At 44.8% G+C, this 14,882-nt stretch overlaps 2 protein-coding genes across 2 annotated transcripts in view; both read left to right on the top strand.

Annotated features, from left to right (window-relative positions):
- The first annotated feature begins 687 nt into the window (after positions 1-687).
- On the top strand, positions 688-13,060 carry LOC147596724 (syncytin-A-like). Its single transcript, XM_086769436.1, has 4 exons — positions 688-784; positions 1,208-2,090; positions 7,874-8,036; positions 12,989-13,060. Exons 1-4 carry the CDS (start codon positions 688-690, stop codon positions 13,058-13,060), a joined length of 1,215 nt encoding a protein of 404 aa, XP_086625562.1.
- Positions 13,061-13,133: 73 nt separating this feature from the next.
- The window catches only part of LOC147596723 (microtubule-associated protein 1B-like), a 73,813-nt gene continuing 72,064 nt past the window's right edge, over positions 13,134-14,882 (top strand). The window contains exon 1 of the mRNA XM_086769510.1: positions 13,134-13,302. Coding sequence (XP_086625636.1) covers positions 13,134-13,302 — 169 coding nt within the window. The remainder of the gene's footprint in view (positions 13,303-14,882) is intronic.

Here is a 14,882-nt window from a genome sequence, read left to right as displayed (position 1 = left end):
ATTCTCAGATGCTCGAGGAATAGTGCAGTCCTGCCCTGCTTGTCAAAAATCAGGAGTTGGTCTAGGCCTTGGGGTCAACCCTCGAGGTTTAGGCGCCTTGCAATTATGGCAAATGGATGTTACTCATATTGCAGAATTCGGACGTCAGAAGTATGTGCATGTCAGTATTGACACTTACTCGCGTGCGATATGGGCCACTGCTCAAACAGGGGAAACAGCCAAACATGTTCTGAAGCATATGCATGCTGCCATTGCCGCACTAGGAGCTCCTCAAGAAATCAAAACTGAAAATGGCCCTGCATATGTTTCACAAACGTTTGTACGCTTTTGCCAACTATGGGGTATTTGCAGAGTAACAGGTATTCCTCACTCCCCTACAGGCCAAGCCATTGTAGAGCGTGCACATGCCACCTTAAAATCGCTTTTGCAAAAACAAAAAGGGGGAGAGCCGGCACCCTCTGAAAGGCTTGCAAAAGCGCTTTATGTGCTAAATTATCTGAGATTAACAGGAGACCGTGAATCTCCTCCAATTGTAATTCATCATATGTCATTGCAATCTGGACTGCAGAAAAGTGATTCGGTGAAGGTGCAGTACCGGGATTTAAAAACTGGGGAATGGAGAGGTCTGGCAGAAGTGAAAATGACCGGTCGAGGTTATGTTTGTGTTTTGACAGACGAAGGACCACGATGGGTTCCAAGTCGATGGGTGAAACCTTGGAAGGAAGACCTGGGACAGCAGGATGCATCATCATCATCCTCCTGATGCTGGTAACTGGGTGTGTTGGTGAGACTGTAGACTTACATCGTATTGACCCCAGACCAAACATGTGGCTGACATTTGCCAACATTACAAACCAATCATCGTTTTGTGTGTCAATGGCTACTACTGCTGATCCTTTTCGTACGTGTCTGATTGGTACTCCCTATTGGAATCTGGATGACTGGAAAGGATGGGTCAATAATCACACTGTTTTGAATGAGACTGTGGTGAATCAAACATGCCACGCAAAGATGGAGTGCGCCAGCCTCCGCCCTGGACAGAAACCGGTGTGTTGTTCTGGGAATAGCAATCAAATTGGAATAGCTGCAGCATTGGTGATTAGGCATTTAAATCACAGTTTGCCTTGGGATCCACAAGAGTTAGATCTAATGGGATCCTTAAATGGTTCAGGGTCTTGTTTTATGCTGGGAGGCCCCCTTTTTACAGGAAAGGGGGTAAATACAGCATGGAACAGGAACCAATGGACTGATGTAACCAGTAAAATGACTGACGCCCAAGGAAAACCTGTGTATACTTATCAAAACAGCTCAGGAGATTATTGTAATGGAGCAGTGGGAGCAGAAATCAAAGGTTCAAAGATGCCTCTTTGGGTGAATGACACGGCCAAGGCCATACCCCCGGGATACTTCTTAATTTGTGGGGATCGGGCCTGGTCGGGAGTGCCAAAAGGGGCTATAGGAGGACCATGTTATTTTGGAAAATTGATAATGTTTGCTCCATCTATGAAAGTATTGCGAAATCGTACTCGAGCAAGGAGATCACTAAAAGTATTAGCTCCCAACTGTGACGGCAATTTAACCCTATTGGGTATAGCTGAGCGTATAGCATTATCTATATTTGTTCCTTGGGCGGCATCTGCAAAAGCTTTAGCTAGCTTAAATAGATTAGCGTGTTGGGCACAAAAGCAAATGAATTTAACCTCTAGCATGTTATCGGGATTGTTAGAAGACATGGATAGTATGCGTCATGCTATTTTGCAGAATCGGGCAGCCGTTGATTTTTTGTTATTAGCGCATGGACATGGATGTGAAGATTTTGAAGGTATGTGTTGCATGAATGTTTCTGATCACTCTAAATCAATACACTATCAGTTGGCAGAGTTACGCCGGAACATGCATGCAATACAAGTGGAAAATGGACTTTCGGACTGGCTGAAATCATTGGGGGTCACAGGTTGGCTAAAAGATTTGATAGTACATGGGCTGGTAATATTAGTGTCTTTGCTGTTGACACTAATGATATTGGGGTGTATTTTAAAATGCTTTGTGAAAGTTATGGAACGTATGATAACTGGGGTCTGGATTGTTCAAAAACAAAAAGGGGGATTTGTTGGATACCTGGAGAGCCAGGGGCACTTAGTGAACAATCCAGACCCAATGGAATTGTTTTGTTTTTGAGTAGCAGGCATCAAGGACATCGATAAGGCCGCTTGTGAGAAAGTACTGAAGCTGCCTATAAGAAAAATACTGAAGCCACCTGTGAGAAAATAATGAGGCCGCCTGTGAGAAAGTAATTAAGCTCCCTGTGAGAAAGTAAATGAAGCAACCTTGAGAAGAAGGAAAACAGCTGGCATATGTGACTGGGGGCTGAACATGAAGCAGGGTGCAGGTGGAGAGAGCCATGCGCGTGAACATAGAGACTTAACGAATCATATTTTAGCTAGGAGCACGTGCATGATATAGTTAACCGATTAGTAGAGAGCTTGTGCATGATACGGAATTAGAAGGGCTATATTAACCGGGATGTATCAACAATAAATTGGCATTTGCTTGATCATATTGGTCGTCAGCAGTGTCCATTACTTCCGCGTCAACAATCAGTCATGGAAAGATCTATTTTTTTTTTACTAATCAGAAGCTAATGTTATCAGAGGAGTAATGATTGTAACATATATATTGCAATGATACAGTGTGGTGTAATCATGCGAGCACTAACATATCAAAATCCAGCAATACTCCAATGGGCCTCTACTTTACAAAACAGGACTGCTGTTAACCTGAGCACATACTTGACAGGCCTTGTTGCATGCGCTGGCCATGCGTGCAGCAACATCTAGTATTATTAACACAAAGTTATGGTTGTTAGGATTTGGATGAGTTTTGCTGCATGACTGGAATTGTTATGTTTGTAGCATGGATTATGTTACTCTTGGAAAGAACTATTATTATTATAATATTGTTGGTCATGGCATGTATTCTCCCTTGTATTTTACGATATCTCCGTGCTGTGAAAACAAGAAGGGGGAATTGTTGGGGGTGACAAATATCAGAAGCCATGGGATTGAGAAATAAGGGACTTTCTAAGAGAAGGAAAGCAAGATCGAGGACACCTGGTGTTGGGAAAAAGATAAGGGACACCTGGTGGTGGTTAGAGGATCTATGCATATATAAGCATGGAAATGGTAACAGTAATTGGCTCTCTGCCTAGCATGTGGTAGGGTCTGAGACTATGATCTAACAACTGGACTATGCTCCAACATCTATGCACCAACAGGTTCCATCTAGTTGCTTCCACTAATTGCTGGTTCAATCGGTGTATCTCTTGCAACTGTGCATGGATGGACTTTGAGTGGTCACTTAAGTTTATACAACACAGACCGTCCAAGTCCTCACATCCACATCCATGAGCTAGGAGTAAAAAGTCAATAGCAGCGCGATTTTGAAGCGTAGCATGGCGTATACTACCCAGATACGGCAGCCAGCTGTCCCACTGGTTTATAAGTTCAGGTAACTCCATTCTGCTACCAATTGGCTCGGCCCTGGCCAGCAGCAGGTCCACCCTAGGCCTGGCCGAGTGCACTGGACAAAGGGGAAACAACTTCTAGCAGCTTCTTGCAGAAGCTGCCACTGTAGACCCCCCTCCACTAAACAAAACTAACACATATGTGAAAACACAATTCTGACCATGTATTGCTAAAATCCAGAGTCTTTCTTTGTATTACCCAAAAATGGGGGTTACATTCTGCCCGTGCAATGTAATTCTATGATTTTGCTTGGAAAGGATATATTTCTTCACATATTTTCACAAAATTGAGTACAATTGCAGCATACTGTGTTTTATCCCAGAAATAGCAGCATTTCAGTGCTGGATAAAATTATTTCTGTATGTAGAAATTTGTAGTTGCAAAATTACTGGGAGGAGAAAGTGACTTTACATATATCATGTACATCATATATACAAATACATATTATTGTGTCACATAATGACAATATAATAGTTGCTAACTCAAAAGTGTGTATATAGGATGACTGCAATAAAATACATCAAATCTGGCTAATATAAATCTTGCCTTCCTTGAGTTTTGAAGACTAAACTATGACTTTTTAAATGCGGAATTTAAAAAGTTGTTGGAACGAGCATAAACAGAAGTTGGGAAAAAAAACAACATAAAAAGTTCAAACTATCTTGGGTAAAACTGTATGAAATATTTGGAAAAGAACATTAAAATAATGCTCCTTTTCTGCATTTGTGGAGCTATATTTTTGTACTGGAAATCATACTTTTCATCAACGGCTCTAACATTGCCTGTCACTCTACTGTATTTGCAAATAATGAAGAACAAAACTTTCCAGATTTCAGAAATATGACAGCAGCACTCTGGCATTACCCAAAGAAGTCATCATGCAACATCTGGCAAATGGGATACTTGACAAAAATAAGGACAATTCTTAGGGAGAAATTGTGGAGGACCCTTGCCTGTCCCCTGGCACGGTTCCAGATCTACAAGGGCTCCTGGGGTATTGTCGTGGCAGGACCCACGGGTGCAAGGCAAACACTGACTGTGACCCCCTGTATATCAGAATGCACAGTGGTGGTCTCTGCCCACTCCCAAAATAGGGACCGTTGAGCAAAATGCTCTGCTTGCTGCTCTCTCTGGGTAGCCCTGCTGCACTCCTTCTACTCAGGCCATTGACTAAATTCTGCAGTGTGACCCTTAGTCAGCAAATCCCAATCTACTGCAAAATAATGATGATTAGGAATGACTTATTAAAATAAAGAGCAGATAAAGTAGATAGAAATAAAAGAACAGAGGAAAAACATCCTTAAATCATCTTTACTTTGTATGAGCCTATTGGAGTGCAAGGAATAGACAGATAAATAGACAGAAACCAAAGGGAAGCCAAAACCAAGCCAAAATGATGCCGCAAAATTGTACAGATAGGAATGTTGCTATTAAGGTACAATAGAAAGTGCCAGAAGATGGAAAGAAAGCAGATGGTCAGTCTTGTAGGTGGTCTGAATGAACAACTCTGGTGTTTTGTTTTGAGAGATATGTAAAAGGAAGTTAACCATTCCTCATCTTCATTCTGTAAGTGTATCAAGTTCTATGGAAAAAGTATGAGGGTTTTTTTGTAGTTGAAATGGTTAAAGAACTGGATTATTGTGGTAGTAAAACTAAAGGGTACATTTGTAGAATGACTAAAACCTGTTTAGATAATATTAGAGTCACAAATTATTCTCATAGGAATAGGCCACATTTTATTGTAACTTACTACTCATCTTTAGGTGAAATCCAGAGTTGCTGAAAGAGAACTAGAATGAAAGGCCATATCAAGATGCTTGCAGGAATGTAGTTTTGCATGCATAAAAAGTTCTGGGCAAGGGTGCAGAATAATGCACTACCCTGTTTGCAGCTACAGATTATGTGAAATCGCCGTGGCCTTGAAGAACTGGGATGTTCCCAGTGCTGGAGCATGATCTGCTGGATCTGTGCAGTAGGCAGATCCAGCAGTTGCCCAGTTTCCATGTTCACAAACCTGTCAGTGCACTCTATGAAATAATGCTTGCCTAGATTTCTTTCTTCCTATTCTCTATGCAGTAGCAATATGGCATTTCTATTGTAGTGTGCTCAAGACAACATGAGAATGGATTCTTGTAAAATAATTAGCTTTAAATCCTACAGAACTAGCACAGCTAGGCAACCTCTGCAAAGTATTTTAAGGTAGATCTTAAAGCTAGATGAGAATAATATGTAAAATATCTACTTACTGTTGGGTCCCCAGAAGCAGCTTTAGATAATTTGACCTGGGAGGAAGACCAAAAAAACCTACCCTTTACTCTAGAGCACCTCCATGTGTTTTTGTCACCCAAGTAGCTAGGATACAGCAGCATGTGACCGAGAGCTCATAGATATTTTTCTCTCTGTGCCTGCAGTGAGTTACAAGACTAACACCTGACATACAAGACAGCTGATGGTCTTCCATTTGAGCCACTGATAGAGTGTGCTGCAAGGGCATATTGGTTTCAAGCAGCCTGTGCTCAGGCTGAATGTAGGCTGTATGGTGGCCAACACCACCTTGCAAGAACTCTCAGCTTTCAGCTGCCCCCCAAATTAAGCAGATGATAGTGTAAATGCCATTCAAGACCCATGGCTCGATTTGTCTCCCTCTTAAGTTGAGGGAGCTCTAAAACTAGCTTGAAAGGAAGCATATGTTGAGCCTCTGCACAGCAGTGCTCCTCAGACTGGTGTGATAGGAGAGAAATTATATTTTGTCCCTAGAAGCTAAATATAATTCTGTAACTTGTAGTCCTTTGACAAGAATTAAAAATCAGCAGAACCCACTACCTTAAACCCAAGTTATATCCCATATCAACAGACCATTATTCTCTCTCTTGTTCAGAAGGCTTAAAGCTGCTCAAAGGAAACTCAAAACTACTATCTGATGCTGTTTCACACTCTCTTGCCATTAGTTTTGTTGATGATGATGATTTAATTATACATCCAGCTTTGCAATACAATGGATATCATTGCTTTCAATGTCTTTATTATCATTTATCACTGATTTTTAAGTGTCATCCCAATTAGTAAACAGGATCTAATTACTTAAAACTGCTCTATTTTATCTCCAAGAGTGGAGAAGAAATAATTTTATTTTCATGTAAAACTATTTTTCATAAAAAATTTCAGGATAAATTGATCCAAAATTATTAATTTCTAATTTGTCTTTTTTAAGTAAAGAGAAAATTCCTTTTTTTTTGCCATTTCATTCTCACTAAAGTGAAATAAAGTATTTTTCCACTTTTTTTACTTCTAACTTCTTTTTCCACTAAACAAAAAGGGGGAAATTGCTCTGAAAAAAACCAAAACAAACCAAAACTTTTTCCTTTGGAAACTAAAACAAAATTTACTTGATGTTATTTTTATCTCACTTCAAGACAGAAAGTTGAAAGTGAGAGAAAATGTTATTTTTAAAAGCAATAGTGTTGCTTTCCTCACTTAAAAAAATATTTAACTCCTCCTTTTCTATGGGGAAAGTGGGAGGAGCGGGAAACAGCAGAAATACTGAATTAAATGGATATTTCACCACAAGTAAATAAAAACTTTCTTGCTTTTGCTGTTTAAAGTATAGTCATTAAAAATGAAGTAATATAATTTAAAATACTTGAAATGAATGTAATTTTTATTTAGCATGTAGTTAAACATAAAGCTTGCCATCTTAAAAAGTAAAGTAAATATTTCCCTTCTTAAAATGTCTTTCCCTGAGTCTGAGTCCCTTGCTGCTTGCTCAGGTATAGTGCTCTCATGCCGCTGGCTTTTGCTATATCACTGCTGCAGGAGAAACTCCTCCAGTAGTGCCAGCTTGAGGATGCTTCTGTTAGGGATGAGGATGCCTCCTTGTCTAAAAAGATGGGGGAAAGCAAGAGGAGTTCTCTTTATGAACCACGCATCCTGGTTCTTGCAGGGACATGCAGGGCTCCTGACTAATCGCATCACGGCCAGTGGCTGCAGAATGACACATCTGCTCTGCTGGGGACAGGGTGATGTGCTGAAGGTCACTCCGTGCCTGCGCTGCTGCTGCGTGCTCTGCTAAGTTATCATAAAGGAGCAACACAAGGAGGTGACTCTGGGAGGTAAAGGCTGAACCATGTGGGGATGATGGAGCTGCTGACTGCAGGAAATGAGGAGTGTAGGGTCACATACGAGGGTGCACGAGTATTGAGAATGACAATAGGTCACACTGGGAAGACATCAGGTGAGGTACAAAATGTTATGGGTATTATTTGCTGTAATATTGGTGGCATATTCTTGACTTCATCGTGCATCAGGAAACACTTTTTCACCGTGAGGGTGTCCAAGCACTGGCACAGCTTGGCCAGAGACGTGGCGGAGTCCCCATCCTTGGAGATATTCAAAAGCCACCAGGATGTGATCCTGTGCTTTAGGTGGCCCTGCTTGAGTAGGGGCATTGGACAAGAAGACTTCCAGAGGTCCCTTCCACCTTCAACCGTTCTGCGTGATTCTGTGATCTCTGGTGTACGGTGGCAAAGTTTCATATCTAAAATATGTTATGTCTTATTGCCTTTCCTTATGAAAACCTACCCACTTCATGAACCCACTTCATGACTCACTGTGCAGTCTTCAGATTAACGTTTCACTCAGTGAAGACAGACTATGTAAGAGCCTTCTGAACCACTTCACTTTCATTAAAGTTCTTAAATTGGTTTAAAGTAATGCACATGGATATGTATTTCTTTTATGCTAGGAGTGACATTTTGCCTTGGACAAAGGGTCAGCCTAAGGGTTTGTGCATCATTGAAACCTCATTTAAAACTTGAAGATAGGACTTGAACAAAACCTGAATATTAGTGGGTAACAAATGGCATGCACCATCAGGAAGTATGTTCTAGTTTTAGGCTTCAAGTGCTTTATTTAAAATTGTCTGTTGACTTTAAAAAAATACAAGATCCAGAAGAAAAATAAAGCTCTGTGTAATGTCTGACTATATTAAATTGTGGGATACCAAGTTGGTATTAAACATACTAGAGGAATAAAACCAAACAAAACCAAAGCAAACGAAATGCCAGATAGCAGTGGGTATCAATCATTGTCTCTTTAAAAGAGCAAGACATATTCCATAGTCCACATGTGTTTTGCTATTTTTTCTACTGAAGTGGCATATCTATGTGATTTAGCTGCAGCTAGGAAGCTGGCACCACTTTTAAACATTGAGTGTCACATGACACTGAGTCAGCTTTATATAGCGCATCTCCACATTTCACCCAGCAGCAGATCTGTTGATATACTCCATATTGCAGAATAAAAATGGGTTTCCAGATATGGAAAGATGACAAACAAAACTACTGGAGTGAGACTCCAACAGGACAAGTTATAGAATGAACACTGACCATGGAGCTGGGAACTTGCAGCTTTCTCAGAGACACATCCATGAGGTTAAAGTATCTTTTCTTGTCTGACTTCCTGTGGTGGTTTAGCCCGGATCACCACACAGTTTCTTATTCACCCTGCCCCTACCTAGTGGGACAGGGGAGAGAAATTGGGAAGAAAGGAAAACTCGTGGGTTGAGATAAAAACAGTTTACTGAAAATACTAAAAACTACAAAGCTAACAGGATATAAGGATATTAATATATACAAAATATACAAAATGAACAATGTACAATTTCTCACCACCTGATGTCCGAATGACCGACGCAGCCCGTCCTGAGCAGCGATCACAGGAACAACACCGAGCAGCAAGCAAAGGGGGAGAGCAAGCTAGCAAGGTAGAGGGAACGATGCCAGCAAGCAAGAGAGAAGAAAAGAATGCCAAGGGTGCCCAAACGGATACCCGACAAGAAAAGGAATAACTGAAAAATGATGCCCCCTCCCATGGGCAACCCCCACTTATATACTGAGCATGACGTTTATGGCATGGAATACTCTCTTTGGCCAGTTTGGATCAATTATTCTGTCTGTCTTTTGCCCAGCTTCCCGCATCTGCACGTTAACGAGACTTGGAAAGCCAGACAGTGTCCTTGGTCTCATTAACAACAACTCGTATCATCAGAATGTTTTTATCAACATTCTTCACACACAAAATCCAAAACACACCAGCTACTGAGAAGAAAATTAACTCCATCCCTGCTGAAACCAGGACACTTCCATCTCAGATGAAGCGGCATATGCTTGTGAATACATGAGGACAGAGGTCTGCATCCCTTAAAGAGTTTAGCACAAGACCATTTTCTTCCAAAAGCACCCTCTTATCCTTAGGGTTTTAATATGTGAAACATGTCCTATCACAATACAATTTGATTGTATCCGTTTATCTTTTATCATACCATGTTCTAGCTGCATATTCTTTTACAGAGCAATATAAAGTAGAGGACTACCTCAGCAGGCTATTTGAAGTATATATGTATTACCTACATGTATGTAAGTGTTTTCTTCTTTGACACAATACATTCATTTCACCTTTTATTTTTCAAATCCACAAGTAATTTTCCAGTTATGTATGTATTCATTTTTTTCCTTAAAATAAGAAAGTACTAAAAAGCACATATATTTTGGTGGTGATTGAAATAAAGGCATATCCCAAAGCTATGTATTGCAGTGGGAGGAGCCAGAAGCTGAAGAATGAGCACCATGGCCCTTTATCACTGTGTTATCTCAGCCACCTGACCTGGCTATAAAAATGCTTGTCCACAGCCTACAACCTTCAGTGTAATGGCAGCTCAGAAAAACAGTCTATTTTGAATGCAACATCCAAACACATCACATCACATTAGTCAAGGCTCTCAGTGCTGTATTTATGCAGAGGAACTATTCATATTAAAAACACTAGGTGCTTGTTCTGGTTTTATTTACTAAGGGGGGCTACGGTGGCAGCTTCTGTAAGAAGCTGCTAGAAATTGTTCCCTTTGTTCAGTGGACTTGGTCGGGCCTAGGGAAGACCTGCTGCTGGCCAAGGCCGAGCCGATTGGTAGCAGAATGTTCCATGATAACGCCTCTGCAATAACATATTTAAGAAGGGGAAAACAGAAAAAAAAAAAGGGAGAAGTGAAGATGTGAAGAAACTGAAGCAGGGGCAGAGAGGGGGAGGCGTGAGCCTTGTGGGCCTTGCAGGCCTCACCCTCTGGCCTCCCGCTGGGCCGCTGACTCAGCCCAGCCCGATGCAAGAAGTGGAGAGGAGATGAGATGTGAAGAGAACCTGAGAGGCGTCTGCCTGCCTGTTGTGAAGAATTTTTCTTGTGAGAGGAACAGCTGCAGACACCAAGGGCAGTGAAGAAGGAGGGGGAGCAGTAATGCAGCTCCTGGTCAGAATTCCCCTGCAGCCTGTGGTGATGACCATGGTGGAGCAGGCTATTCCCCTGCAGCCCGTGGTGCAGCCCATGGTGAAGCAGGCTGTCCCCCTGCAGCCCATGGAGGCCCACAGAGGAGCAGAGATCCCCCTGCAGCCGGTGGAGGACCCCACGCCGGGGCAGGCGGATGCCTGAAGGAGGCTGTGGCCTGTGGAAGGCCCGCGCTGGGGCAGCCTGTTCTGGAGGGACTGCACCCCGTGGAAGAAATGACCCATGCCAGAGCAGTTTCATGAAGGACTGTAGCCCATGGGAGGGACCCCACACTGGGGCAGGGGAGGAATGTGAGGAGTTCTTCCCCTGAGGAGGAAGGAGCGGTATAAAGCGACATGTGATGGACTGACCGTAACCCCCATTCCTTCTTTCCCTCTGTGCCGCTCAGTGTAGGGGGGAAAGTGGTAGAGATAATGTTAAGCCTGGGAAGAGGGAGGGGTGGGGGGAGGTTATCTTGTTCTCTTTCTCATTATCCTGCTTTGGTTTTACTAATAAACAAGTAGTTTTCCCCAGGTTGAGTCTGTTCTGCCTGTGTAACAGTAACTTTAAGGATTTCTCCCTGTCCTTATCTCAAACCTCGAGCCTTTTTCTTCTATTATCTCTCCCTGTTCCCTCGGAGGGTGGGGGGAGTGAGAGACAGACTGCGTAGTCTGGTCCCGATCAGGGCTAAACTACGACAGTGCTATAGGCAGATATAACATTATATAACGTTTTATAATGTTATATAACATTTACCAGCACCTACAACAAGGGTTTCAATCTTTGTGGGTTCCTCTAGGCAAATAAGACATGTTAATTAAAATGAGTCCAGTGTGCCCTGAAACAAAATACATATTCTAAGAAAACAGGACTGATGTATCGGTTCATCCAGGCAAGTACTCTGTGTTTCTGAGGGGCAGGCAGGGAATTTGAGCAGTCAGTATCGGAAGGAGCCGCACACAGAGGAAGTCTCTTCTCAGCCAGGGACCAGAGATTATCTTTAAAACCAGGCTATAAATGTTTATATCCTTTCCTAGGTCACAGTGAGATTTCTCCCACATCACTTTAGCCATATAAACAAGATGCTTAGTGTAAACCAGTGCCTGGCTTCTGTCAGTAAAGTGAGAGGAACATCTTAGAGAAGCTGATTTATCTCAGACTGCTCTATCCCATTTTAGGGGAAGATAAAACAGTTTTAGGAGCTGATTGAATTTACCTCTTGAGTGGGTCTCTGAGTATCAGGAAGCAGATGTCTAACTTTCATGTGGTAATCAAGAGGAATCAACCCTTTGTTTTGGTAATTGTAGATTTTTTCAGATACCATTGCTCCCTGGAGTTGTTTGAGCTCAGTCAAAATTAGTGACCCAAAGCCCTTTGAACTTCTGGAGCCTTCAGAGTATGGGTTTTAGCAGCTTGTCCAGAAACAGTGCTTTTCTGGGGTAAGTCATGTATCCACGGGCCTTGAATATGTGCAGAAAGCCTATGTTTAAAGTATCTTATTAAGTGAATTGCTTTCAAACAAAAAAAAAAAAGGTAACAAGAATATTTAGATTGACAGTTGGGGGGAGGAATATGGCTCAAATTTTGCTGCAGTACTATAGTGAGATGCAGGAGACTGGACTCTTGGCCTTGGACTGTGGAGCTGCTTTTTTAATCCAGCATCAGGGATGGAGCTGGAGCCCTGATGCTGGATTTCCCAGACGAGCTCACCAGGTCTGCCAGGGCATCACCTGCAGCTCCTCATGGCACGGCCACCATGCTTCAAGGCTGAGACCCTGGGAGGGCTTCAGGGAGCAGGAGATGACCAAGCCAGCAGAGTGAGGCCATGGAGGAACAAGGGACATGAGATGACCAAACCAGCAGGGTAAGACAGCAGGAGGGCACAGGGGAAGGGTGTGTGTGTGAGGGACGCAGGATCTACGCCGGCCGGGGCAGCACGGGCGGAAGGGTCACGCGACGGGCCGGGGCGCACTCCGAAGCCGCCATCGCGGCAGCCCCTCGGGCCATTGTTCGCACCCCGCGTCCTTCCTTCTTCCGGGGGCCGCCAAGGGGAGGATTTGCCGCAGATGACATCAGCTGTGGATGCTGGAAAAGTGGCGGTGCGGGGATGTGCTGGCTCCCCCCTCCCCCTTCTTCTCCTCCTCCTCCTCGCCAGGTCCCTGCCCTGCACTATCTCCGTATAAAAGCGCCGCCGTCTCCCCATTTGCTCTCACTCCCTGCCTCTTGAGGAGCCGGAGCCGCCGAGCAGCCTTTCTTCCCCCCAGTGCTCCGGAGCCGCGAGGCGGAGCGGGGCGCCCGCGATGGCCACCGTGGCGGTGGTGGAAGTGGACTCGGAGCCCTCCTGTAGCATCCCCAACGTCACCTCCCTCTCGCACCGCTTCCTGGACAGCAAATTTTATCTGCTGGTGGTCATCGGTGAGCTGGTGACCGAGGAACACCTGCGGCGGGCTATCGCCAACATCGAGCGAGGTGAGGCGGCAGGGAGCGGGGCTGCCGCAGGCAGCGCCGCAGCCCCTCGGTGCCCCCACCCCGCTGACGCCTTCCCCTCGGAAGCGGCCGCAGCGGGGCTCCCCAGCCTGGCGGGACGCCGCGAAGGGCAGGCAGACGCTCCCCGTTTTCTTCCCCTTCCGCGCGGGGCAAGTGGGGGCGCTGCCCGGGCTCGGCCGGCGGGGCTAGCCACCCCTTGCTCATGGTCGGGGCGATACACACATGGCACAGACACACGAGCTGCAAAGTCGTAGTCTCTGGTTTCTTCTTTTTATTTCACGAGGGGCTCGTCGTCCCTTCTGCGCGCACGCCCCTCCCGCCCCACCGGACTCGGAGCCCCCCGTCAGGTGCGAGCGCCGAGGAGCCGCCCATGGCGGTCAGGGGCTGTGGGCCGGGCTCCATGCGGCGTCCGGCGGTGGTTGCCGCCCGCACAAAGATCCACAGTCGGCTCGGCGCGTAACCGCACCCCGCTGTCCATCCCCCAGGAGCGTCTGCCCCGCCGCTAGCAGCGGGCGAAGGGAGCAAGCTCCCCCCTCACCATTGTTGGGGCGGAGGGGCTGGGGCTACGGCAGAAAGAGAGCGCTCGCAGCGCCGCCGAGCCCGTCTTCCCGGAGACGGCGGCGGGTGGGCGTGGCGCAGTCCGCACTGCGGTGCCTATGGCAGTCCGGAGCGGACAAAGAGCGTCCGCGCCGCCGAAAAAAAAACCCTGCATCAGGGGCTGGGGCGGTCGGGCTGCGGGGTGGTTGTTCGACGTTTCCCTCGGTTCCCCAGCAAACCCCTGTCCCCCACCGTGAAACCAAACCAGTGAGATTCGGGGCGTTTTCCTTCTCAGTGGCAAAGACTCCCTGAGCAGGAATGCAGCTGTGCCTATTGTGTCTAACTTTTGTCAACGAGACTTTTATCTTGCCTGGAGAATTTTTCAGGACCTAAGCTTTATATGCACATATATATTTCAATTAAAAAGAAGATATGGGTAATAAGGCTAATACCTGAGTGCTCAGCCTCATTATTGTCCAGCTACGGGATGCAATGACTCACTGTTTATTTGTCCTTTTCTTAAGAGAGCAATACAGGAAGGTATCGCAAGTGAAATGACAGTTTTATAAGTTCTCAATGTGGTTTCTGATACAATAGATTGCAGTGTACATGGAGAGGGGAAAAAAAGCCCTGTTGCCATAGTAGTGGTATGAAGCACAAAGAAAACTATTGCTGGACCCAATTGATACATGATTTTGCAACATATTTTTGTTCTGGGCTGGTGAAAGCAGAAGTATCAGAAACCTGCCGTTGTTAGAAGAGAGAAAGAGACCTCGGGGGAAAAAAGAATTGGTAGCAGCCTTGCCATGTAGGTGTGGTTCAGCAGTCCAGCTAGGACTTCATTTGTCTCTATTGTTGTTTTCTCAACTATTGTTGCTTTAGTTGGCTGTTTCCCTTGATTCTTTTTTCATTACTATTTGCAGTAAAGAGTTACCTCATCACAGCTAACCAGCTTCACCATGACCTGTTCATCTTTATTGCTACTGTTGTCTCCTAGGGAGAACTACTGAGGCAGATGCTTTGTC

Source organism: Chlamydotis macqueenii, chromosome W (genome assembly GCF_036417535.1).
Source record: "Chlamydotis macqueenii isolate bChlMac1 chromosome W, bChlMac1.mat, whole genome shotgun sequence".
Taxonomy (NCBI): Eukaryota; Metazoa; Chordata; class Aves; order Otidiformes; family Otididae; genus Chlamydotis; species Chlamydotis macqueenii.
Note: the sequence above shows the minus strand (reverse complement) of the source record. Positions and strands in the feature narration are given on the sequence as shown.